Genomic DNA, 27409 nt, shown 5'->3' on the forward strand with positions numbered 1-27409 from the left:
TAAATAAATAAATAATTGCCAGAACAAATAAATAGAATGTTGCTTTACATATCATATTATTATTTTTAATAACAACATTACATGCTCTAATAGGCTGTTTCCTTTTATTTGTTTTGCATAATGTGTAAGATGAAGGTGTGTGTGTGTGTGGGGGGGTGTGGGGTGTGGGTGGGTGTGTGTGTGTGGGGGGGGGGGGGGAGATGGGTGGAGGGAACATGTTTATGTATATTTAATGAATCACTGTAAAATGTATGTATAAGCCTACTTTTTTTGTCCAATGACAATTGTATCACCACTACATCACTTCCCAAAGATGTAAAATTTAGCTTCTTCTTTATGATATTTACCAAGCAAAATAAAAGCAAAAGGCATTTCCTTTAATTACTAACTACTATCACGAATAATAGGCAATTCTATTTAATGATCCAATAACATGTTCATATTCACACACTGAGAGAGAGAAAGAGAGCATTGTTTTATCTGAAACGTTATCATTTTAGTTATTAATATCAGCTGTTCCAAATCGCTTTAGTTTCAGTTAATGATCTGGCCAGAAATCGTTTGCTGTCGCAAAAACCGTCGTGAGTGTGCTTCGATAAGCTTTGCAAGTATCCATTTCATATCTACAGTTTATCCCCATCACCACACCAACTGTGCTTTTTTATATTATAACATAGTAAAAATGTTTATCGTATGTGTTTGAAGGGTGAGAACTGTTTGTTTTGGTAGTTAAATGACCGTCCACAGTTTACTTTACGGCAAACAAGGGGAGCGTCAGGTTGAACATTCGCATGCAGTTGAGGCACGAGTTACAGAGTATTGAATAATTGAACTATTTATTGTGTTCTGGGGGTAAAAATGACCGATTGCAAATGTAACTTGTCCAAATGAATGTAAGTCTAGACTGAGCCCTTCTCTGACCGTATTACTGCCTTCTAAGTTAAAGCTCATCAAGGACCAGATTACATTGGCTAACAGTAGTTGCGCAAAGCTATTCCTATAAATTAAGCATATCTTCACATGTTTAGTTGAGGTGTACGAACCTCTTAACCTAAAGATGGATAAGGATCCATCAGGATCATCTAGCACTGGCTCCAGAAGTCCAGGAGGCTTCGGTCTGTTTGGATCTGGTGGCCCGCAGTATTCAAACACAGAGCTCTATGGAGTGCCATGTAAGTCTCGCATAACTATTAATAATCCATATTCAGCATCTTACTAAAGGTCGCTTCTCTGAACAGTGACAGGCATGAGTCCAATCTCTCCATACCTGAACGTGGACCCCAAGTATCTCTTACAGGTGAGACCTGGCCATGAGCTGCCTTTGTGTTTACATGTACTATATGAGATGTAATGAATGGCTGTCATTGTCATGTTCCCACAGGACACAGATGAGTTCATTTTACCCACTGGAGCAAACAAAACAAGAGGACGCTTCGAGCTGGCCTTTTTTACTATAGGAGGATGCTGTATCACAGGTATCTTCATCTCTCCTTCCTCACATGGCAGTTCTTCTGCAGTCTCTTCAATCATATAGAGACACTTCTGAGTTCACTAGTCAAAATGCTTCCGTTTTTGTTGTCTGATTTAATAAAACATGTTTCATTACAAATTAAATTACCAGAATAAGCTGAAAAATATGCCAGGATGTCTTGCTATTTACTTTTGATATGTATTGGTTATTATTTTCGATTCTTATTTTTTAAATGATTTTTATTTGCATGCATTACGATTGTGTATTGGCATACAGGTGCAGTTTTTGGGGCTGTGAATGGTCTGAGAATGGGCCTGTCTGACACCAGAAACCTGGCTTGGTCCAAACCTCGCAACGTACAGTGAGTACTGCAGCGGCACCGTACGTACACAGGGAAATGTCAGTCAGTTCGGTTTACAACAAAAAAGTATATGCGTTAAAAGACTGCATCTTATGGCACGTGAGGAAAAAAACATGCTTAAGTAAATCATAATTATGATGTAAAAAATGTATCTCCATAATTATGATTTACTATCAATTTCATCCTTTTGTCTCGTGATTAGTTTAGTATTTCATAATTTTGATTAAGTCAATTATTAGTTAATAACTTAATTATAAGATCAAAGGACAAACTTCAACTTTTTGTCCTAATTTCTTCCTATATCAATTTCGACCTTTTGATGGCTTTGATGGCATTTCATAACTTTGACATTGATCTTTCTTTAGTTAATAATTAATTATGATACAAAGTCATAATTCAGAGTCTAATTTCTGTCATAATTTTAACATATCTCACTAATTATGACTTAGTGTGTCATAATTTAAACTTTTTATCTCATAATTACGATTTACGATCAGTTTCGTCTCGACCTTGTCCATAATTTAAAATCAATTATTAGTTAAATTAAGATTCAAATTCTTCAACTTTTTGTTATAAATAAAAATAATACTTTTTTTGTCATATTGACTTTGATTTCAAAATTATGATTTACCATCCATTTTGACCTTTTGTCTCATGATTAAAAGTCAATTATGAGTTTATAATTATTAATTATAAGATAAAAGGTCGAAATTATGAGATACAAAGATGAATTTCTATATCAGTTTTGGCGGATCTCATAATTGTGACTTACCCCCAGTTTCACAGACAGGGCTTAGATTAAGCCAGGATTAGGTCTTAGTTTAAGTAGCTTTTATAAACATGAGTTAGAAAGAAAAAAACACATTACTGATGTGCATCTTGGGACAAAACAAAGGCACTGGCGTATTTTAGCATATATCAGTGCAAGTTGCTTTCAGTTAAAACAGCTCAAACATGCATTTTAGTCTGGGACTAGACTTAAGCCTTGTCTGTGAAACTGGGCAAGTGTGTCAGAATTTTTGATTTAGTTTCTCAAAAACATTGGTGTGTCATATTATGATTTACTAAAGATTTGTGTGGTGGAAAATGGCTTCCATAGCATTTTAAAGACTCTTAAGGATAGGTTAAACAGGACATCTGCAGCATTAATAGTTTGCATTGCTTGAATTCAGTCTATCAACACAATAACCAGCAGAGGGCAGTGTTTTCCACAGTGTTCACTGGTTACAGGAACCCAAATGGCAGAAGTGTATTTCCTGGTAAAGGTTCAAACGAATTGGCTAAGATCCTTTTTGAAAAATGTTTCATATCCCCAGTCAAATCTTTATGAAATTAGGAGGCGTCAATCTTTGGTGGTGATTATGACCTTAAAAAACTTCCTGTTAAGTTATCAGCGTTTCATCAACAGGTTTTACTTTACTGGAAAACGATTCATAATGAAGCATAATTTCAGTCCTCACAACACCCCTTTCTGGAATTGTAGATATTTGGTATTTAGGAATAAATCTTTATTTTACGAAAATTGTTGGGAGAACGGAATATGGTCTGTGATGCATATATTAGATAATACCGGAGTCATTATGTCTTAGACTTTCTGTTCAAAATGTAACTTATTCGACAGAAAACAGTATGATAACATTATCAAAGCAATCCCACAATCTATAATTCAGATGTATTTTAACGTATCTCAAAGTAATGTTATTGTTATTTTTATTCTTTTTTACTTTATCTTATGCTACGATGCTTGTCTGTTGTCTGATTAAGACATTACATGTTTTGTTCCAGGCCATTTATGGTTGTTTAAGTTCTTGAGAAAGGATTTCCTGGTAAAGGTGAGGTCAGGTGTTCGTGATGTTCATGAACAGGCGGATCGACCACTCTGAGCTCTGCCGTGTCAAGTTTCCTTCGGTCTGTGGTGATGCACTGCATTCCACTATAACCACTATAACCAGAGTCACGTGCACTTTTCCTTTCATTTAAACTTGTGGAGCGGGAAGTTGGGGAGATTCATAGACACACGCTGGGTGTGATGTCACACAATGGAAAAGAAAACCAAACCAATAACAATACGCCCTAGAGAAATCTTCTGATTTATAAAAGCAGCTTTTCTTCTATAGCAAATCCTAGCTGAGAAAATGAAGACGGCGGATTGAGACGCACATTTAATCCTGATATTACAACAGTCGGTTCCCCTTCTGTGTATACACTACCAGTCAAACGTTTTTCACTGGTTTTTAATAGAAGTCTCTTCTGCTCACCAAGGCTGTGTTTATTTGATTAAAAAATAAAAATAAAACAGTAATATTTGCTGCTCAGGATACATCTCTGATAGTATTGATAATCAAATGTTGAAAACAGTTATTTACATTTTTATTTCAGGATTCTTTGATGAATAGAAAGCATTTATCTGAAATAGAAAGCTTTTGTAACATTAAACATTACCGTTCAAAAGTTTGGGGTCAGTATGAGTTGGGGGGAAAGAAATAAAATAAATCAATACTTTTATTCATCAAGAATTAATTAAATTGATCAAAAGTTACAGTAAAGACATTTATAATGTTACAAAAGATTCTATTTCAAATAAATGCTTTTGAACTTTTTATTCATCAAAAAATATCCTGAGAAGAAATTGTACACAACTGTTTTCAACATTGATATTAATAATGAATGTTTTCTTGAGCAGCAAAGCCGCATACTATTCTGATTTCTGAAGGATCATGTGACACTGAAGACTGGAGTAATGATGCTGAAAATTCAGCTTTGATCACAGGAATAAATTACATTTTAAAATATATTAAAATTTAAATTAACTTTTTAAAATGTTTTTTTTTTAAACATTATAAATCTTACTGATCCAAACCTTTTGACTGGTAGTGTATATTTGTGTTTTTGCCGCTGTTATCAGGCCTAGATAAATCATTTCAATTTTAAAATATTTTTCTTTCAAAGTACTAAATGCAATCATATAGTGATGCGCTGCTAGACATTGACTTCTTTTTTAAATACGTTATCAGTAACGAAGGCTAGACAGCTGTTTTAGATCAATGTGTGTACACAGCTGTGTGTCCCCAAGCATCATGTGGTCAAACGCTGTCCACATGCAGATCTGTGCAGGGTGTTCAAAGTCCCGTCCGCTCGTCCGGTGTTACGTGCGAGACTTCCCCACTGTCAGCAGATTCACCCGAACATCATGTGTTCTCTTAAAGACTCACAGGTCATGGAAGTTGTTAGTGAAGAATCCAACCTGAATCACCAGTTACTGACTCATGTGTAAAGGACCAAAAATATGCATGTGTTTATTTGTAGAGGGAAAAGCTATAGAAAGAACAGCCTTTTGTTAATATGATATTTTGGAGACTCTGAAGCCGTTTCCCAAGACCTACTTATTTTAATTATTGTGCTGTGGGAATACAACAGTTGATCTTCTGTGTATGGCAATGATGTTTTAAAACCAAAGTCATTAGTGATTTGGGTCAGTGGTGACTTTTGTTTTAAACTCTTAATCTCTATCCTTCTCTCCGATCCAGAATCCTGAATATGGTGACCCGCCAAGGTGCCACATGGGCGAACACTTTGGGTTCAGTGGGTGAGTGACCCGATTTCAGCCTCCTTCACCCTCAGAACCTTTGTAGTCGACTCATTTCAAACAGAAATAACTTCTATTTTCACTTTTAAGTCATATATTAATGCTGTGTTGCTTGCCTGATATATATATATATATATATATATATATATATATATATATATATATATATATATATATATATGTATGTATGTATGTATGTGTTTAGCTCTGCTGTACAGTGCATTTGGGGTGATCATAGAGAAAGCCAGAGGGGCAGAGGACGACCTCAACACCATTGTTGCGGGGACCATGACTGGTGTCCTCTATAAATCTCCAGGTAGATCATGAGTAATATGTTTATCACATTAGGGCTTTTCTCACTGCGCTCAGTCCTGGGGTATCGTCATTCTAAACTCCGACTTTAACCCCGGGTAAAGGAACGGTTCACACTTGGGATCTAGACAAAACGTGTCTATTGGAGAGAAGAAGAGTCCATTCAGGATAAACTTGATAGTACATTTGCCGGCAATATATAATTGTGAGGATGTCCAATGTTAGAGCCTTTACAGGACTTCTCATACTTGAAATACACTGTCCGGCCTAAATAAAAAAGTTGCTGTTCAGATTCAAATATGCAAATTGACTGAAAGTGTTTGGGATGTGCTGGACTCTTGCATTGACAATACAAGATCCTGACCAAACATTGATGCACCCTATTTACATAGGCAAATGTTGGATTTAAAAAGGCAAACAAAAATTGATGCATTGCAGGGTTAGTTGAAGTGTGAAAAGCCCCTATAGTGTTGTCTTCAAGAAGCAGAAAAGAAACCGTTTCGTCAGCGGACTGAAGAGGAAGGTTGTGTACTTCCTTTTCTGTGGAAGAGTTGTTTGAGGAGAAAAGGGAAATTTGTCTGATGACCACAAAGCATTGTACGCTAAGATCTGTTACAGAAAACAGTCATTCCCTTTTAGAAAACTCATTTTTACAGACATCACAGCAATCACATTATATATAACAGATTAGCTGATGTAAACATTACAGTTTGAAGTTTTGATTCATATATTTTCAAGTGCACCGCCCCCAAACGTATTTGGACACTTCAAATTTTACTCCACAGTGTAGTTTCATGTTCATGAAAGGGGGAACGGGATGGTGCCTCGAGAACAAGCGCAATGTGAACCAAACCAACCAACTCCCGTATGGATCAAAAATATTGGAATCTGATTTGAAGCACAAAAAATATATAATTCAGAAAAAAGGGCAAGTTCGTGTTCTTCGGCATTTTTGATGAGAGAATGAACTACAATACCATAAAGCATTGAGTTACATATTTATAAACACTGCAGAATATATGAATATTGCTTATATATAAATAATAATAAATTCATATAAAACATGAACTATAAAACACAATAATTGTCAAATGTGTTGCAAAATATTCATATAGATTCAAATACACTGTCACTTTTGATTAATTGTATCCTTGATGAATAAAATTATTCCTTTAAAAACTCATTTTAGAAATAGACATTTATAATGTAAGATTTCTATTTTAAATAAATGCAAATCTAGTCATCAAATACATGAAAAACATTAAGCAGGACAACTGTTTTCAACATAATATAATAAAAATAATAATGATCATGTGACACTGAAAAATTCAGCTTTGATAAATTACATGTATAAATTACATTTTAAAACATATTTAACTGTTTTGAAAAACTCTTATTTAGGTCATTGAAGGCCATTCGGTGGTTATAAACACTAAATGTCATTGTTTCCACGAGGAAGTACCTTGCCGAATTACCCTTCAGGTGTTTTCCTAAAGCTGTGACGGAATATTCTGTGTTTAGAAGAGAAGATTTGTTGTAAAGACAATAGGGGAAAATGCCACAAAATAATTCCCCATCATGCTTTGCTGCAGTTGACGCAGCACTTTTCCTCTTCGGCTGAAAAGGCAGGGTTTAGTGTTGGCCATGAATGCAGTTTGTGTTCAGTGTGTCCCAAGCCTTTCAGTCCGTCACAACTTTTGTTCTCTCACATTTCATAGTCATGTGTCACACAGGATATATTCAAACATATTTACTTTTCAAGTGCACAGGAAGTGTTGACGGATCATAATGCTGCTGTAAAATCATTTACAGTTACAGTATTTTTACTGCCATGTTTTGGCATTGTGTATAGTTCTGCATATCTGTGTAATATTAACAGAAAACAGGATTGCAGACGTGTGGCAGTTGTGGGTGGGCTCAGTTCACTCAGCGGTTATCAAGCCTGGACTCGTGGTGGGTGTGGATCCTCACACTCCTCAAAGCTTTATCGCTCTCCTCCATGTCCTCGAATGATGAAGCTCAATGGCTTGATCTGGCCGTATAGTGTGTGTGTGCTGCTCACCGGGGAATGTGGGATTAAAAAGCTTTCGTTTTGAGCCAAAAATGTTGTTATAATTTAGGTTTACTATGATGATGCCTAGAATGAAAGTCGTTACACTCGTATAATTTAGTTTCGGGCCTTGTGAATTAAAACAACGGCCCTTCCTCTACTATATCCATCGTATATAGCCGTTTTCTATCAACATGCTAAACTATTTGCGCTACAAACCAGTGTTTTTATAATTATGACAGTACATGAAATAATATGGTGAGCAGCATAACAAGCCAGCTGAAAGTAACGAAGCGAATGACATGTTCAATTTACAAGTGGCTGTGCCGCTCTTATGTTGAAAATGAGCAGGATAGGACTGTAATGTTTGGATGCTCGTAGGTTTAGTAGAAGACTTTGATAGGAAGCTGCTTGAAAAACATAGACCGTTATTGTGCAATTTAGTGAACTTGCAGAGGAGAAGTGGAGCAAGTTCATCTAGAGATGCATTTAGATGAAGCACTGCTGATTCTTGTCTTTCAGTTGTGTGTGTGTGTGTGTGTGTGTGTGTGTGTGTGTGTGTGTGTGTGTGTGTGTTGCAGGAGGTTTGCGGGGGGCAGCGCGGGGTGGGCTGGTTGGGCTGACGCTCTCTGGACTCTATGCTCTCTACAGTAACTGGGACCGTCTGAAGGGAAGCTCTCCTACGCGCTACTGAGGCTTCTGTTAAGATACTCTACAAATCAGCCCAAAAATCAGCAATCTTTCAAAATAACAAGAATTGGTATTGCTTTCTTTGCAAATGCAATGTCCATCAACTTTCCAGCTAAGATGAGGTGGTCAAGAAACCACACTTGGAGGCTTCAAATTCATGACAAGCTCCTAAAGTTTCATAATTTATGATTCGAGGAATGTTTGCAACTAGTTGTTAAAAATGATTGACACTATTTTATTGTTTAATGAAGCAAAAGCTAAGCTATTGTATAGTGTCTGTAATCAGAGTGTGTATAAATATATAATTGCAGAAAAACCAAAGTTAAACAAGTCGCTTGTTTTCAATGTTTGTTTGCAATACATACAGCAGTCTAACACTGGACCAACTATTATTAATTTTTCAAAACAGATGACAATGTTAAGAACAAAATTAAACATTGCACTAGAACTAGATAATGAGTGTTTACTAAAAGTCAGTAACATTTGGTAATTATGAATGCTGTTATTACATGAAGTGATATTTGCACATTGCTGTATTCCATTAGCACTGTTAACGGACACCTGAATGTATTTGTGTAACGAGGTAAATGTCGCTAAAAGGCTTAACGTTTGTGTGTTTGGCGCGGACTGTAGAGGTTTGTTTGGCCTCAGATGACAGTCTCATGTACTAATATTCTTCACATTAAAGAATAGCATTCACATCTCTCTCGTGGTTGTTGTATTATCAGCAGATTCTTATGAGGGATGTAATGAAGCCCATTTAAATAAACTAACAAACCGTTTAGTTTCCTTTCTGTTAGCATGACCTGGAGTTTTCTGTGTCAGGAAATATAAACATGAAATGAGTCACGTTACAACAGGAAACGTTTGTCTTTTTATTTATTCAGTTGACAAGGGATCAAAGCATAAGAGATTATGTAAGCAATATTTAGATTAACCTACATATAAGTGTACATGTGTAATTCTGCAGCCCAAACACTGGCACATGCCGATTTTAGCATTGTTAAGTTTATGTACCAAGTCCTTGGTCCATTACTGAATGATGGATTGGTACATGAGATGAAATTAAACTTTTCATTTTTGCACCAGCTTTAAATTCACTTGTAGTCTTTGCTCCGTATGTGCAAAGTATAATTTACATGCGTTTCACAGCATAGACGAAGCATTATCAGTGGTTATTTTGTGATAGATTCAATTTAAAAAGAGCTATATAGTTATTCTATGGTATATATTTACCACAGGTTGAGCTTGAAGACCACAGAACAAACGCTGACGGCTGCACAAACGGCAAACTACAATGAGATGGACAGCACTGCTACACATTCGATGTCAGGCACAAGTTATCAGAGTTGTTTTGAGGTTACAATAACGGAAATCTTGCTATGTTCATCTGGCATACGAGTTTTGTATGCCACAGAGGTGTATAATATAATCATTACAAATAAAAAAGTAATATGAACAGCAAGGGATGCTGATTCCATACTTGAGAAAAATAGTAAAATTCTATATAAATATATATTCAAAGAAGTGATGAAGGAAATCATTCTCTGCGTTTAGAGCATGTTTTCCTCCAAATGTGCTGAGATTTAAAAGATGAATTTAAAAAAAGCTGTAACTAAAATGATAGAAATTAATATAGATTTATTTTGTACTTCAGCTCTTCCCAAGACCCCCCTCCCTCCCACTATGCCCTAATGGGGGAAAAATAAAAAATGTATTTGTTTGTATGCACCAATCTGGTCCATTTCCTCGTGATTTTTAAATCACATTACTGATTTATAATAAACACATTGGTCTCAACTAGATCACTGGAATTGACCTGTATTAAGCCAATTAAAAAAAGGCAAAATACAGTAATTCCCCAGCATAAACACTCCCTCAAGTGATCTTTCAGTCTCTAGAAGATATGAGAGAGAGCGAATCCCTAAAGAGCATGGAAGAAAAATATTGTGCAATAATCAGCGGTTAAATGGTGCTAGAGTAAATCTCAAAAAGCCACTGGATGTTGCCTTCATATCTGAAAAAGAGAAAAGAAAATGGCTTTACTTAAAAAAAAAACAAAAAAAAAAACAAAGCTCATATTTACATCATTGCTTCTCACCTGTGTAGCGGTGTGCTGAAGCCACTTTTCTTTGTCCCCACTGAGCTTCATACAGGAAAACAGGTCACATACTATGGGTAGGCCAAGCCGTTCCTGGACAAACACAGGAAAACATGGCAAGGAATGAATATCACAAAACTTTAGAGAGACATTCATAAAGCCTTAGCCTGGGAAAACCCAGGCAACTTCCGGCAAATTTAGATTTGCTCCGCAAGTAGTCTGGCAAAGAGCTCATTCAAGCCCATTTCTAATCCAGCGAAATCGCGGCACCAATCAGAAACATTGGGGCGGGCTTTACACGATGACGTGTAAGTATAGTTGGTGAAGCACACATTATTATATTCAAACTGCAAACACACGAGGAAAGTCTCCATGAAAGACCCACTGGCAGATGAACGTGCTACTACATTTCTCTCTGAAACGGTAGGAAATTAAATTCGATTTAATAGAGGATTTTAACTGTGACAAGATGATTGACAGGGCAGTTTAAGTGACAGGATGCACGCGACAGATCCGTCCGATAAAGATGACGAAGTAGTATGTCCCAAAGCTTGCCTACTTTTTTGCTACACATTCAAAAGTAAATACATTTCCTTCACAAAAAGTGTACACACTTTTATGGCGTAGTGTAACTTAGGCGAATTGGGACGCAGCATAACACGATGACGATTGCTCTGATTGGTTTTAGGTCTGAGGCATTTGAGCGACGTCCGTTGGAGACGCCCCTTTGGAAATTAGTTATTAATGAAGCTTTGCCAGACCATAACTCAGTTACTACTGAGAATGGTCTGGTTTTAACCAGGCTACCAAAGCCTGATACTATGGATGGAAATTGTAAGATTGTTATTAATTAAATTCTGTCATCAATTCATGTCGTTCCAAACCTGTAATACTTTCGTTCATCTTTTATGAATCCTGAGTGACTGTCCCTCCATTGAAAGCTTATTCCACCAAAACTCTGACTCTTCAAACAGTTCATAGACGATAATCCAATCACACGTCAAGCAACTGCGGCTGAGCGTTCATTTACAATATCTGACGTGCTCTTTTTATATGCGTTAATGCTTATGTGCGAATAAAATCCTAAATTAAATCTGTTTATCAAATTAAGTGATCGTGTCTCTTCAGAAGACTTGATTCTACTCGATTCATATGGACTACTTTTACAACTTCTTTATAAACTCCTTGAAGCATCAACGTTTTGATTTCGTAGACTTCCAGAAATCATTAAAAATCTGTTCATTTGTGTTTTGAAGATGAACAAAAGTCTTATAGGTTTGGAATGACATAAGGGTGAGAAAATTACAGTTTTAATTTTTGTATGAACTATCCCTTTAATACGTTTGTGTTGTACTGTGTTGTTGCATCATTTTTCTGTCATCACTGTATAGGCCTCACCTGTGCACTGGCCCGCTTTCGTAGAAGCCACTTATCCTCCTCAAGGTCTTTTGTGTTCTCGCTCTCTGGCTTGTTTGGCATCTCAGTGGTACAGCTAATGGACTTCATCGCTGGCAGAAGCCAGTTCTCGGTCTGCAAAGGCTTCTGGATGAAGCTCTCAGAGTCTGAGGATTTGACGTGCGGGGTCACCCAGGCAGAGAGGGGCGACAGGGCCGGGGACTTGGGACTGTTGCTCGGGTGTAGCCAGGCCTCTAGGATGGCCTGGACTTTCTGCTCCTGCTCCTGCTGGTGGCTGGAGGCTTTGTTTGAGGCGTTCTTACTGACGGGAACCCCGTTCTTATCCCGACCCTCTTTCTTGAGGAGCCAAGAACTAAGAGCCTCTTTCCCACAGTTTTCATCACAGACACACTGAGCGTAGCTGGCACAGGTCTCATTGGCTTTGCAGGTGGTCTCGAGAGGGATGGTCTTGTGAAGCCACATCTCGATGGTATCCGGGTTGGTGTTGGGAGTGCTGGCAGCGGATGAAGGTGGAGTCTTTAGGCACTTGAGCTTTCCGAGGTTCTCGATTTCCACGGCCGTGGTGCGTGTGGCACAGCAAGAGCCGCAGTCAGACTTTGGTAGCCAATCGCTGTAGGAGAAGCTCTCGTAGAAGGGTTTGATGATCAGATTGAAGCGGTCAGCGTCTGATACTTGGCTGGTCTTCTCTTGCTTGATTGGGCTCGGACTGGCAAGCCAATTGCTGAGTTCTTCCTCCTCAAAGGTGTCGTCCACTTTTTCCAGCTGGTCTTCCAATTCCACCTCGTCCAGATTTAAGTCGCTTTCCTCAATCATCTCGATCGAGAAGGTTGAGCTGCCGCTGCAGGTTCGCTCACGAATAGGCGATGTCTCCTTTATGAGCCACGACTCCAGGTCATGAAGCTGACCCCAAGCTTTCTGGAAGTCAAAGGCAGGTAGTTGTTGTTCTTCCTGTATGGTGGAAATTAAAAAAGAAAATCCTCAGTGTGCAATTTCCTAAACATCAGTTTGACAGAAGTAGCAGAAGTGCTTTGTCACCTGTTTTTAAAATCTAAACCATGAAAAAAATAAAGGCTTTTTATACATATTTTTAATATTGTGCCTTGGATTGTTTCTCTTTTGACAGAAGTAGCACTTTGGCTAAAGTCAAGTGAATAATTCAGCGGTTCTTAACAAGTCGGTCCTAAGTCTCAGCTCACCTGAGACTCCTTGGAAACAAGCAGCCAGTCCTGGGGGTTTGAGCTAAAGTGGTCTCTTACAGGAGCGCTACTCACTGCACGGTTCCCTAGAAGCCACTCAGCCAGAGGTGTGGCCCGTTCAGGATCTACTTTCTAAGTAAACAAGATGAGTATTTAACATTGTATGCACATACGAGCAGAAAGTTAGATTAGCCAAGTATAATGTCAAAAACAAACCTGTTTCTTGCAAGAAATTGGGCAGTCCTGAAGAAGCCACGGTCTCTCAAAAGAGCGCGAGGTCTCCATTTGCTGCAGCAGAGAAGAGTTATGAATGCAGGTGCTTTGTGGAAGGGTGCACAAGTCTATTTATAGCAATGGTATGAGCACATAGTATTTTGACACTATTCACACTGTGATCCTGTCAATGGTAAGTGGACTTTCAATCATATGTTAATAATTGGACCATATGTTCTATTAGAAAATGTTCACTTCAGTGTCACATCGCAAAAGCTTTAGGCTGTCTACACTGAACTGTATTAAAATAAAATATGTGTAGATAAATATTTCTGTTTTTGTGCATATGAATGAAAGTGATTAAACATCATGCTTCATGTTTTCATCTAGTGAAAAAAGTGATATTGGGGGTTCTGAATTCCTCGCCATATATAGCTATTAATCTATATCAACCACAAGCCTTGGTGTTCAAAATGTGCATATCAGCAGTTCCACAAACCTGGTTGGAGATGGTCCCAAAGGATGTGATAGCCTGGCGCAAGGTGCGTGCATCTGCTTGGAAACTCATCTCTGGGGTTTCTTCAGGAGTCAGATTGAGCGAAGATAACCTGAAACGACAAAAGATGAGCCACGTTTATCATCGACTTAGGCATTCCTCAGAGATTCACATTGATTGTGGGAGATTTAATCCACTACAGTGTCTCTGTTGACTAGCTTGACATGTGGTAGTAGTAGTAGTATTTGAGTTTATTGCCCATATCAGCATCACCTGCAATTGCATGGCAGATATACATTAAACATTTAACAACATGTAATATTATAAGTATAACATGATTAAAACAAACTTAAACAAAAACAATAATTCTATAAAAGATTCTAGCTTGACATGTAAACAGCATTTTAGCACACTACAGCAGATTTACAACAATCGGTGTCTTACTTCTCCAAGCAGTTGGTGAGCTGGGTAGCAAGATTGTTACTACTGGAATACTCCAGCTGATGAACGAGGATGTCAAACTGGCCTTTGAGCTGTGAGAAACCATGAGAGAACAAACATCATTTCAGCTTTAAAGTAACTCAACTAGAGCAGAACAGCTTCATTTCTCTTTTTTTAAATGTCAGTTTCAGTATCCAGAGTCAACATTTAGATTTAATTTCTCAGAAATGTAGAGATCTAAAAAACTACCTTCACTTCAGTACCAAATCAATACTAAAAGAAAAACACCTATACCAGTCTTTCCACAATGACTCAATATGCCAGACTGACAGATGGCTGCCCGCACAAATGTGACCCTGGACCACAAAACCAGTCACATGGGTCAATTTTTTTTAAATTGAGATGTATACATCATCTAAAAGCTGTATAAATAAGCTTTCCATTGATGTGTGGTTTGTTAGGATAGGACAATATTTGGCTGAGATACAACTATTAGAAAATCTGGACTCTGAGGGTGCAAAAAAAATCAAAACATTGAGAAAAAGACATTCAAATTTGTCCATTTATGTCCGGATTGTGCAGCATTCACTCACAAAAATAAATGTTTTATATATTTACGGTAGGAAATTTACAAAATATCTTCATGGAACATGACCTTTACTTAATATCCTAATTATTTTTGGCATAAATCGATAATTTTGACTCATTCAATGTATTGTTGGCTATTGCCACATATATACCCATGCGACATGTGACTGGTTTTGTGGTCCAGGGTCACAAAAGATCAAACTATAGATGTAAAACTCACCAAATGAAGCTGCTGTAGCTGCTGATGTAAACTTTCTCCTTTGAGCTGCTCCACCAGATCGATCTGCTCCAGCAGCCAGACCTCACGAGAGCGAAGGATCTCCAGATGTCTACTGATACAGCTGTGCAGCTGAGACTTCACCTGGGAAGAATTCACACTTGTGTGAACGCGAGTCTTGACAGGTCTGCCTTTGATTTGAAAGCGCTCAGATACCGGGCAGCTTTTAAATCTCCTGTTGAGGAGGATAAAACGACCCCACCTCCTAAACGCTGAAGGACAGCCTGCAATGATCTGATTCTGAGGTCTACAATAATGGAAACAAGTCCAAACTAGAAACAGTATTATATTACACTGAACCATGAAGCTGTTTTGAGAGATTATGGGGAAGCCCGATGAGGTTTCTCAACAGAGCTTAGGTGAACGAGCGTAAATCCTACAAACTATTTTTGAGACAATTTCTCAACTGTTGATACTTCTGAACTTGTTTAGCTGTGGCCCAGTAAGCCCTACTCCTTTTAGACTACCTGCATCCAAGCAGTAATTATTAACTCTGTCTGAGGTGACACATTATTATGTCATATGCATGGATGTTTTCTTATGTTTACAAGAAAATAATATCTTATTGTGCACTGAGCTTAAAACACATTATAAAGCCACAACGTCAGTGTTCACACCCACTCATGGGACACTGAGCCTTTAATAACACAAGCATGATTTAAGTATATAAATAAAGGATTCAAAATAAGCACTTCATCTCTTCTCCTACATGACACTAAAACACACAGGGCTAAACAGCGTGTGTGTCTCACCTCTCTGGAGTTGCTCTTGAGCTGAACTTCAGCTTTGATGACCGCAGCGATGGCCTCGTCCAGCTGGGCCCGGGCCTGAACACACTGCCTGAGGGCAGCCGTCTCTCTCTGCCCCACGGCTGACATGCTGCGCACAAGACAAACATGACACGTCACATAAACCACATTCTTTTCCATTTCCAAAGCACTGCTTAAAGGGACAGTTCACCCGAAAATGAAACTGCTATTTTCATGGTGAGAAAAAAAAAATTAAATCAGGTTTTTAAAATCTAGAACTACATTTGGTTTAACTTTGCTAAAGTGTTAACTGGTAAAATATTAGACAAACATATTTAAAAAATATCTTTAGTCTAGTCAAACAGGATATGCATTTTTGGGTGAATTATGCCTTTTATCTGACCATAAGAAGGTAAAATATGGCATAACAGCATTTCAGTTTTTAGTCTTCAATTTGTTTATATTTTAAAACCATATATGGTGATAATATTTGTGAGCTTTAGCTTTTAACAACAACAAAAACACCCCCTTGAGAAAAATTTACAGTTCCATATTGATTTACTGATAAACCTTATTTCATTCAATGTCCATTATTTTGTACACGTTTCATTTGCTACAAATAAAATGTTTTATCTAAACTACAAATCAAAAGTTTGACTGATTTTGTTTCTCATGACTTTAAAAACGTATGAGCCTGAGGCTTATGCTTACATACTTCAACTGTTTTTGCAGCGACATAGCCTTACATCTTGCCTATGTATGAATTTCTTAAATTCCACAGATGAGTTAAAAAGGGATAGAAAAATATTATGCTTAGGCAATAGCATTAAAAACAAAACATCCCACAATGCACCTCGTGAATTATGACTTCACAGTTATTGTCATTTATGAGGAAAAAGCTCATTAGGAATAAGTAGGATGGTGCAAACCTTTAACTAATAGTATATTAAAAACTAGGGGTGGGCGATATGACAAAATCTTATTTCATGGTATGAGAAATTTTATTTCACGATAACTATATACATCTCGATAAAGCTATTTTTATTTTTATTATTAAAAATAAGAACAAAGCAACAGATTACAAACAGCAGAGATACAAATTAATTAAACCATGAAGAGTTCAGGTGCAAAGGCCTCTGAAATTTTCTTCTAGAATTATCATTTTTATAAAGCTTGTATATTTAAGTTCAGTAATTTCACTTACATGACAATTAATAGGTAATTTGCATTGCCATTTAGGTGAAATCACTGAACTTAAATATACAAGCTTGATAAAAATGATCATTCTAGAAGAAAATTTCAGAGGCTTTTGCATCTGAACTCTTCCCATGTTTTTCAGATACTAGGTTTATTTAACATTAAACACTACAGGAATTTAACAATCAAGTGTATAACTAAAACACTGCATAGTTTTCACTGTATGAATCAAATATGATCTGACTCTTATTAAAGATAAGAGCAGTGAGAGATTTTCTCTATCTTTTGTTGTTTGATTAACATTAATGAGACAGACAGCAGTTTATTATGACAGGCCGAATGCAAGGATTCAGTTTACTCACACACATCCATTCATTCATCTGACCATTCAAGTGCAATAAGAAGAGAAAGAGAACTGAATTGACGACCGCATGCTGTCTGAGAGGCGGCTTTCTGTACACGTGCTTTCGGGTATGTTATCGCACTTATATTTATATACCGTGAAATAAACAATAAAGTAAAATCCTAAACGATAAACTCTTTATACCGTGGTCACGATATGTACCCTCATACTGCCCAGCCCTATTAAAAACCCATATCAGTCGACTTCAGCTGTGGCCTTTTTCCTGTGAACTCAAAGCCTCTGCAAATATCTGTGTGTCAAGAGGAATGATAAGCGCCTGCCAAAGTTAGAGCAACACGTGACATGTCAAATAATATTCAGCTGACAGGGTCTGAAGGGCAAGATGCTATGATTCCTGGAGCATTCGTGGAAAACTCGTCCGGGGGGCAGTTCATACACCCATAACAATAACAGGAAGTGTAAATCTCCAGAGCATTTATTATTTTATTTTTAAATCTAATGACTGATGATGCAACAGAATAAACATTTTATATAATAAATGCCAATAACAGAATTCAGAAAACAAACATCTTTGAGTAGCATTAAAATAGCAACATCTGCACAGCATGAAGCGGCCTGAACAAAAGCCCAGTGTCCACAGATCTAGAGCTTTCCATTCTGACAGCAGGCGTGGATTAGAAACCAGAGGAAAGGGAAACAAGACCATATCTGGACATCTTAATTAACACAACTTCATTTAACTAACGTTAATGCACTTTTGCAGGATCTTACATTACATGCACACTTAACACTCTCTGGTTTCAATACAACACAATAACGTGCCCTTAAATGAGTACAACTGGCACTACCAAAGTGTATTCAGTGTTAGCAGTGGATGGTAATATATCATGGTGCTGAAATTAGCATATTCACGTACAGTACCATGGTATTTAAGAGAATACCATGGTACTACGCCAAAACACAAAGTAATATCACGGTCCTTGATTTTTGGCTAGCAAGTAATACTTATTATTAGTAATACTAATACTTACTTAACCATTCGGATCCTTTATAAATTGACCTTCTGCAATTATTAATACTAATATGGTTATGAAGAGCGGCGTTCACGAGACGTCCTTTACGTTTACAATCTGAAATAGATCATTTAAAACATCATGTCAAAGTACCGATTCGGTTCATACCTCTTCTTGTCAATCAAGCGATATACAACGGACGTCAATTTGATCCAAATGTGTAGCTTAGTTTGCGTATTATTGTCAACTGATGAAAGTCCAATTGTTCTCACGGTTTATCTAGGAGAGCCCCTTCCCCGGCCCACAGCGACGTCATCGCACACGTCATGAGCGCGGCCTCCACACGAGCCGACTGGTTCTGCACGTACACGCCACGGGCACGGGGCCCACTCTCGGGGGCGCGCGACTGACGGCTCGAACAGTGACCAGAAACGACCCCAAAACACACACACATCTGAAAAAACATGGTGCAACTTCTGTCTAAAGAGGAACCAAAACGTGCAAGGAGGAACTGATACTTCAGTTATAAAGATTAAATGCTGACATGTCTTTTCAAAATAATACTGCTGCAAAAATGCTGATATCAGAGCTTACAATATGACATTTGCACTTCATCTAAGAGCTGACTGATAAACACACTTCAGAGTGTGAAAATCTCAATGAAAATAATAGGTATATTTAATACACTACTTCTTATCTCATGCGTATGTTACTTAACTAGAGGTTATGTAATCTTGAAAATGACATTAACATCTAGTGCTCTTGGTACACAAATAAAGCATGGGTGTCAGTCCAAATTAAGACAAGCTAAAACATCTGTACGCCACCAAATAAAAACAATCAAACCAAAACTGAAGCAACTTTCATATGTAGGTGAAAGTTTACTAACCGAATCTGGTAACACTATTTCCAGTGTTCTTGTTGCACATGTTGTATGTATTTATAATAGAAATAACAGTAAATTATGCATAATAACATGCAACTGCCCCTAAATCAAATACTAATTCAATAGTAAGTACAAGTAGTCAATGTATATAATGTACCTAAATGTAAAATTACACCGTAACAAGACCTTAAAATAAAGTGTAGCCACAAATTCTTTATGCTGCTCTAATAACTTAATAGCATGCAAATGTGATGATTCATTTATTGCACTTGTACACTATCTTTCACTAACCAGACACAATTTGCAATGACGAAATCCAGAGAATATTACACAACATTTGAGCCCGGACCAAGTGTATAGTTTACCAAGACATGTGAAATCACTTAAAAGAGCAAAATAAAACAATGACTGAACATCTGAAGCGGACGCTGCAAATATACCGTACAGAGCGCCCGTCTGTAGCCCCTTAATAACTCACATTTATCGAGGACACACACTCAACTCAATCCGTATTCGTGTAAAAACATACATTTTTAAAGTATGTCATTAAAACGATTATCATATTACGTATACACTTGTAAAGATCTTAAACACATCACCAAAACACAAAAGAAGAAAGTGTGAATGGTTACAAAATACGGTGAGCCCGTGCACTCTCCCCCTCTTTAGCCCAGATTAACATTCCGACGCCGTATTAGCTAACAGTTCAACTATTTTTAAAACAAAAAATGTTATTACATACCTGCACTACCTGGTACCCTTTTATGGAAATGAAATGCTATTAATATAACAAAGTCTAAGGGAGAAAGCAGCGTTGCGTCCTCTCATAAGGTGGCTACCCAGTATCCGCAAAGCTAATGTCACACTGGAATCGGATAATGACGCGAGAGAGCAAGACCTCGCGATATTACGATTGCGTTCTCGAATGTGATACTGCCATCTAGTGGCCATAGCCTACACTTTGAGCACACGGGGTACAGTGCCCCCTTCAGAAAATTGTACATTTACTAATCATTTTTAACTTCTATATATATATATATATATATATATATATATATATATATATATATATATATATATATATATATATATATATATATAATATATAAACTGAAACATATTCTGATGCACTAGTTGTGACATGCACGAATGGACGTTTAAGTAAAAAGCAAAACAAAAATTAAAGTAAAACAGTGCCTCATAAGTCGTTTTATTTATGTTTTTGTTTCTTTTAATATTGTCTAAATTAGTGCCCTATTTCTTTTATAAATTGTTTACAATTTTGCTTAGCTTAATCCCATCTCTTCACATGAATGTGATATAGTGAAATTTAAAAAAAAATACTTGGTCAATGGTCTCTTGTATAATAATAAATAATGATGATGATAATAATATTGTTTAATTTGTTTTAATGTTCCAAGCAACCTAGAAGTGAAGTTCAACCAAAAAACTATTTTCAACTAAAAATAACACTGTACAGGTCACACGACTTTTATTTTGACATGACGTACTGGTACCAGTCTATGACTCGTACTGACGTACTGCCCGATATTGACAATAAACGGCGAAGTTTTCTGTTGTTGAACGTATGTAAAAAAAATGTATGTGGTTAAATACGAGATTTTATGAGGTTTAAATACACGTCTTTACCTCTTTACTTATATGTAAATGAAAACGTGCCTAATAATTATGCACACCTGAATACAAGACGTTTTTCATTTCCAGCTTTCATGAACAATATATCACTTATAAATGATTCAATACAAAATGAATAGTAGTTATTAAGATTAATGTGGTTTGGAATTGGTAAAATGTGCCTGGAGAAAAAAAATATGATCAGAAAATCAACGTGCCTAATTATTCTGGGCCGTATTGTTTTTTAAAACGCATGTGACTTGAGGCCGAGCTTTAATTGGTTTGTTTCAGATTGGCCTTGTGCCAGACCCTCCCACTTTTGATTTCAGCTAATCAAAGTTGTTTTTTAATATTTTCGCCTTGTGTGATTGGACCATTCTCGACTTTTCAAGCCAGCCGCATCATCTCTTTCAACATGAATTTAAAATCGGTTTTACCTTTACAAAATCCTTTAAAAAAAATAAGGATGATGGAGCTTGGACGGAGTTGGCTGGATGCGATGTAAGTCATGCCTTTTATTGTTTTAGCTGTTTGCTGTTTCAAAGTCCTGTCACGTAACTTAAGCGTTGTGGGCAATGACACAGAAGGCAAATGAAACAATGCAGTTTAACTTGAGGCGATCGTCGGTGTTCAAGCACAATGGCTTGTGTTGATGATATATAGTTATACAATGGACATGTCTCTTTTCAAATAAAATACGAGTTTTTAAGTGTCTCTTTATGGAAGTATTAATATATGTAAAGTTACTATATAAAAGTAGACAATTAATATAGTGCCTTTTCTTCAATTGGACATACATTCTGTCGTGTCTGCAACTTGACAAATATGATGTCAATATCATTAAAATAAAAAAAAATAAAAAAATCATGGTCTGTAAGTTTCTGCAAACTCGTTATTGGGCTTTATTCAACTATAATGAATTTATATGCTATTTTGACTACAAGTTATTGAACGATTTTCAGTTTTTTAACCCTCTACTGCATAGCGTTGCCCTCAGGCAACGGAAAGTTTTCTTAAGCCCTATGTTCAGTACATTTTTATTTAAATGATGGCAACCAATTAGAATGTTTTAAAAAGTATCAAAGAACAGTCCAATAAGGTTTGGGAGTCAGTGTCAAGCACCATTTGAAGGCGGGACGTCCTTTTCTGACACATGGTCACTGGAGCACATGGTGTGAGATGAAAGCAAGATTATTTGCTTTAGTAATCTTATTTAAAATGACATGAACTGTACATAAAAAATATGTGTGTGTGTATGAAGGTGTAGAGAAGCCTTTTGGCAGGTTTTGTGAAGTTTTTTTTATTTTGCATGTTCACAAATTCAGTTTTTCTTTTTGTTGCCTCAGGGCAACGTTATGCGATAAGGGGTACTTTTCAAGGATGTCTTGGACAATACCTCACAATGGCAAATAATGTGTTACAAGTAGGGAAGATGTAGGGTTCCTGGGTGCACAGGAACACCCAAAGTAACCAAAGTGACCCCAATGTGCAGCATCCACCTGGATGATGCGAAGGCAGCCATATTGCGCCAGAACGCCCACCACACACCAGCTTATTGGTGGAGAGGAGACAGAGTGATAGATGGCTCGCAGTCTCTGCTCTAATTCATCCCAAAAGTGTTCTATCAGGTTGAGGTCAGGACTGGTACGCAGTCATGTTAGAACAGAAAGGGGCCATCTACAAACTGTTCCCACAAAGTTGGGAGCATGAAATTGTCCAAATTGTCTTGGTATGCTAAAGCATTAGGAGTTCCTTTCACTGGACCTAAGGGGCAAAGCCCAACCCCTGAAAAACAACCCCACACCATAATCCCCCCTCTACAAAACTTTACTCTTGGCACAATGCAGTCAGGCAAGTACCTGAATTCAATGATTTGGAGGGGTGTCCCTATACTTTTGTCAATATACAGTAGTGTATATGGGGATGATTAGGATACATGAAGTACATGATATGACATGACGCACTACATGATACAAACCTATGTCTGTATCAAATCAAGTATATTGATGTGTTTCAAGTGTTTTTCCCTTTTTACTTAAATGATTTCTTGACATTTTTTTATTATTTTTTTTATTTTTGTATTGCTCTCTGAGAATTGTATAATGATCATTTTCTCTATGATTCTTTACCATTGTTGCATAACATTGCCCTCAGGCAACAAAAAAATATTTTGGGGTGGGGGGGGGTTGGGGGAGGGACATTTTTCAATAAATCAATAAAATGTTCCCAAATAAGCCAGGAAATGATGTGAAATAATTTTTATCATGTGTCATCAAAATTCATGCTGTAGAGGGTTATCTTGCTGTTCTGTGGCTCCCTCTGGTGGACAACATTAGTATTCGTCTCTGAATCGCATTGACTTAAATGTCTAATACTTTTTTTGAACGATTAAAAATCTCTCTCTCTCTCTATATATATATATATATATTATTTTTTTTATTATTTTTTTTTTTACTGATATAATAATATACACACATCAAACTCAAATTCTGATTCGTGGTACCTTATTTCATGCTTTTTCATGGATACATTATTATATCACTTGTTAAATGGTTATTTATCAATAAAATTCAGTCCTGATTCAGTTTGTTTCCAGATTCGATGTGCGCTCACGCGCTCTGCTCACGCGCACGACTTCAGGTATTTCGAATAATACTGTAACTGTAATGCTTCGAATTTTTGTTGCTATAGCGACGCGTGTTATGAATTTGTTATTGCGATGCGTGTTATGGATTCTGTCTGCAAATATCAACAGGCTAGATCGCTTTCTGCTGGTTGAGACGAGGCGAATATTTTGCTGAGACTTTTGCTGAATATTTTCTGTGCTGATCTTGCGATTTTGAAGCTGTTTGGAGGATTTCAGAGAGGAGACTTTTATTCTAGAAGGAGATCGGAGGATATAATCATTTACATAGTTTTATCTATAGTTTTATCATATTATTTCTTAGGACACTTCTGTTTGATTGTTCTTTTCTAGTTGTAGAGGGAGTTTGGAGTTTTATTTTATTATTTATTTTATTTTATTTTTGGGGGAGGGGGGTTTTCTGAGGAGAATTGTTTTTTATTGTATTATTTTGTATTGTATTTGTATTGTTTTTATTACAGTTTGAAGGAGGATGCCAGGCCCGAGCCAGGCACAGAGCCAGGAGCTTATTCCTGGACATTTAACACCTCTGTCTTGTGAGTTTGTTTCTGTGTCCACAGGTCCGGCTCAGAGGAAGAGAGAGTTGCAGAGGCCAGATGATGGACGTCCGTCCACCTCATCCAAACGCTCTCGCGGAGGTCAGAATGGGCTTTTATTAGTTCATAAATTATTTGTCATTGAAAATAGAAAGTTGCATTTTTTTGGGGTGTGACCACTGACTAACATTGATTATTAATATTATTAGAAATGTTCCAAGAGTGGATGTGTCCTCCACTGCCTGGTCAAGTTCCCGTCGAGCCAATGAAGACTTCAAACGTCCCGACTGCTCAGGGTGCCATAGAGGATGTGAACAAGAGCTCCACAGGTGAGACTGAAATAAGGCAGAATGATGACTGCTTAAAATAGAAAGATGCATTTTTTTTGGTGTGAGCAATGACATTGATTATTAATATTATTAAAAATGTCTGGAATATTCCAGCCTCAGGCAGATCCAGGAGAGCTGCTTCCACAGATTCTCCACCGGGCATCTTTGTCCCGCTCCTCACGCTCAGGTCCACACCATCTTTGTCCCGCTCTGTGGGGAATGTGAAGAGGTGGTTTTGTGGGTTGTCGTCGAGCTTGAGCAGCACAGGCACGTACATCGTCGAGAAGAGGAGCAGTAACAACAGATCTGAGAGCCAACATGAACAGGGCAGTGGCGGAAACAGAAGTTTGTCCAGATCCGACAGCTTCCAAGAGTGGACGAGTCCTCCACTGCCTGGTCAAGTTCCCGTCGAGACTTCAGATGTCCCGACTGCTCCGGGTGCCATGGAGGATGAGGACAAGAGCTCGACAGGTGAGACTGAAATAAGGCAGAATGGTGAATGATGTTTGACAAGTTAAGGTCTGGTCACATTTACTGTTTCTGAAATATTTTAGTTGGACAAAACGTTCTTTGAATGTATTTTTGTTAAGCCAATTAGCCATGAACTCACTCGCGCTGTCTGACACACACCCGAAAACACACGCACGATCCTGAATAGAGTTCTGTATTGCGTTTGTATGGTCAAATACTGACAAAATTGTGTCAGAATGGCTGTTGTGACCAGTATTCACGTAAACAGAGTCGGTTAAGTTATGTCTTTAATAAGACATTGCTGTATTTAATAAAATCAATGTTTATTTAAATATATTATATTTCATAAAAAATAAATGTGACATGATGGCTCATATGACCTTTACCATTGCCAGAACTGTGCCAAATGAGGCCTGGAAATGTATGCTCTCTTTTTAATAAAAGTTCTAACAAAATAACAAAATCATGAAATAAAATGATTATTAATATTGTGAAAAAATTTTGGTCACCGCTAAGGGACATTTCTGCAGGTATTAAACAGAAACAGGGCGTCGTCAGGCGGATAGCTTGGAAATATTTGCATTACTTTGGATTTGTGACATTAAAGATAAGAATTTAACAGTAAAATGGAAGTTATATCATTGTTAAATGTGAGGTCAGAGATGTTTCTAATTTTTGTTTATGCTTAAATATTTCTCCTTTTTTTTTCAGAAAAACCTACAAAACGTAAGAAGATGGAAAGATTTTGTTTGTTCTTCAGGAACTTGTGGACGAGTCTGTCCCGCTGCTGTTCTGACAGTAAAGCTGTGGATGTTGTGGAGCCTTTCGTTCCTCCACTAGATCTGGACTCAGAGCCAGATTCTGATCCAGATCACTCCGGCGTCGAGCCAGATCATGGTAAATCTGCAGTCATTATTGTTTTAAACAGTATTATCCTCTTGTTTTCCACTAAAGATATCTTGAGGCTTGTTTTCAGAGAATATTAATATAATTTTTTCGACCTGCACTGATATTTTTACTATAACACAAAGGATCTAGCAAGCTCATATATTTCTCATATTTTCCTGTTTGTTTTTCAGACTCCTTTGAGTCTCTCTATAACGCGGGAGAGATGATTGGATCCGGAGGATACGGAAGAGTGTTCGAGGGAACACGCAAATTTGACGGCAAAAAGGTTTTTGCTGATTTTGCTGAATTGTATAAACATTTTGCTCTTGCACGCATCAAAACATATTTAATACGCATGGTTTAATACTTAGATGCTCAAATCATAAATGTTATGTGCAAGGTCAGGCGCTTGAATGCTGTTACTGTTATTGAATAGTGTGTTTCTTTCTCATTTTTGCAGGTTGCCATCAAGCGGATGCGCAAGGCTTGCAACGATCTTTATCTTGCTATTGTAAGTTGGCCAAAAGCTGAATGTGTGTTTAGTTGTTTAAGTGCTGATTACTGTAGTCAATACACCTGTAGGAAGCTTTAGGTGTAAATGTAATAGACAAATAAGCCTGGAAAGGCTCTGTTGATCGGATCTACAAAGATCAAAGAAAAGAACCTTTAAAAATGAAGTTTTCTTCAGATTTTTACCCAGCTAATCTTCTGTCTTCTTCTCTTTTCTCTAGCCTGGGCGTCCCGAACCTCTCATTACAGAAGTGGCTCTGCTGCTAATGATGAGGCAAGAACCCATAAGCCCCTACGTCATACAACTACACGATTGGTTTGAGCACCCTCGAAAATACACCCTGGTGATGGAGTATCCCGAACCCTGCGAGAGCGTGCTGGAGTTTATCATTCGTAATCCTCAACTGGACGAAGCGACCGCACGGGTCATCATGCGACAGGCTGTGCTGGCAGTGCAACACTGCATTGATCATGACGTTTTTCACAATGATGTTCATGCACACAATTTCCTGTTGAAGAAAGACACGTTAGAGCTCAAGCTGATAGACTTCGGCTGTGGTCAGCTGCTTAGTAGTGATGGCTACGACAGCGACATTTACATTGGTGAGCATTCTGGGAGTGTGTGGAAACCTGGATGTAATGACTTGCTGATTATTTGACACTTTGAAAGAATTGCTCAACAACACACAAATGTCTTGCTTACAGGAGTACTGGATTACTGCCCTCCTGAAGTCTTCACAGAACCTCGATTTCACGCCGTCCCAGCAAATGTCTGGGCTCTAGGAGTGTTGCTGTACGAGATGGTGAACGCATGTCCTCCTTTCCACAATCCAACGGAAACCAAAGAAGCCAAAGTTACATTTCAGAACACCAGCTTATCCAACGGTGAGTGAATGATATTAATAACTGATAAACACACACATAAAGCAAAGGCTCAGTACAGACACAGTTAAAGACATTTTTTTTGATATATAGTTAAATACTATAAG

At 37.5% G+C, this 27409-nt stretch overlaps 2 protein-coding genes across 7 annotated transcripts; one reads left to right on the forward strand and one right to left on the reverse strand.

Annotated features, from left to right (window-relative positions):
• Positions 1–445: 445 nt before the first annotated feature.
• Positions 446–9323, forward strand: timm23b (translocase of inner mitochondrial membrane 23 homolog b (yeast)). 4 transcript variants are annotated; one of them, XM_081350332.1, is made up of 8 exons: positions 446–581; positions 1029–1172; positions 1239–1297; positions 1382–1475; positions 1748–1832; positions 5360–5418; positions 5624–5734; positions 8362–9323. In XM_081350332.1, the coding sequence occupies exons 1-8, from the start codon at positions 542–544 to the stop codon at positions 8472–8474; spliced, it is 705 nt and encodes a 234-aa protein (XP_081206458.1). In that variant the 5' UTR covers positions 446–541; the 3' UTR covers positions 8475–9323. The 4 variants fall into 4 exon arrangements, with proteins under 4 accessions (XP_081206458.1, XP_081206459.1, XP_081206460.1 ...); XM_081350333.1 differs by having other exon boundaries at positions 557–604; XM_081350334.1 differs by having other exon boundaries at positions 567–608; positions 1010–1172.
• A 9-nt stretch (positions 9324–9332) lies between these two features.
• ncoa4 (nuclear receptor coactivator 4) lies at positions 9333–20280 on the reverse strand. 3 transcript variants are annotated; one of them, XM_081350312.1, is made up of 10 exons: positions 20150–20280; positions 15951–16077; positions 15142–15282; positions 14337–14425; positions 13896–14004; positions 13400–13471; positions 13184–13315; positions 11970–12935; positions 10572–10664; positions 9333–10487 (listed from the first exon to the last, which is right to left on the reverse strand). In XM_081350312.1, exons 2-10 carry the CDS (start codon positions 16074–16076, stop codon positions 10482–10484), a joined length of 1734 nt encoding a protein of 577 aa, XP_081206438.1. In that variant the 5' UTR covers position 16077; positions 20150–20280; the 3' UTR covers positions 9333–10481. The 3 variants fall into 3 exon arrangements, with proteins under 3 accessions (XP_081206438.1, XP_081206437.1, XP_081206439.1); XM_081350311.1 differs by lacking the exon at positions 20150–20280 and adding an exon at positions 18540–19003; XM_081350313.1 differs by lacking the exon at positions 20150–20280 and adding an exon at positions 18690–18976.
• Between the last annotated feature and the right edge of the window lie 7129 nt (positions 20281–27409).

This window comes from Scardinius erythrophthalmus (assembly GCF_964197995.2).
Source record: "Scardinius erythrophthalmus genome assembly, chromosome: 21".
In the NCBI taxonomy this organism is placed as follows: Eukaryota; Metazoa; Chordata; class Actinopteri; order Cypriniformes; family Leuciscidae; genus Scardinius; species Scardinius erythrophthalmus.

What these genes read in the sequence shown, in the direction of transcription:
- timm23b (XM_081350332.1), top strand. Translation starts at nt 542, where the DNA reads ATGATCTGGCCAGAAATCGTTTGCTGTCGCAAAAACCGTC. An exon ending in TTGCTGTCGCAAAAACCGTC is followed by an intron (nt 582 to 1,028) that starts GTGAGTGTGCTT and finishes TCACATGTTTAG; the next exon opens with TTGAGGTGTACGAACCTCTT. An exon ending in AGGAGGATGCTGTATCACAG is followed by an intron (nt 1,476 to 1,747) that starts GTATCTTCATCT and finishes ATTGGCATACAG; the next exon opens with GTGCAGTTTTTGGGGCTGTG.
- ncoa4 (XM_081350311.1), bottom strand. An exon ending in TCAAGAGCAACTCCAGAGAG is followed by an intron (nt 15,283 to 15,950) that starts GTGAGACACACA and finishes AATTCTTCCCAG; the next exon opens with GTGAAGTCTCAGCTGCACAG. An exon ending in TTGGGACCATCTCCAACCAG is followed by an intron (nt 13,472 to 13,895) that starts GTTTGTGGAACT and finishes TCTCTGCTGCAG; the next exon opens with CAAATGGAGACCTCGCGCTC.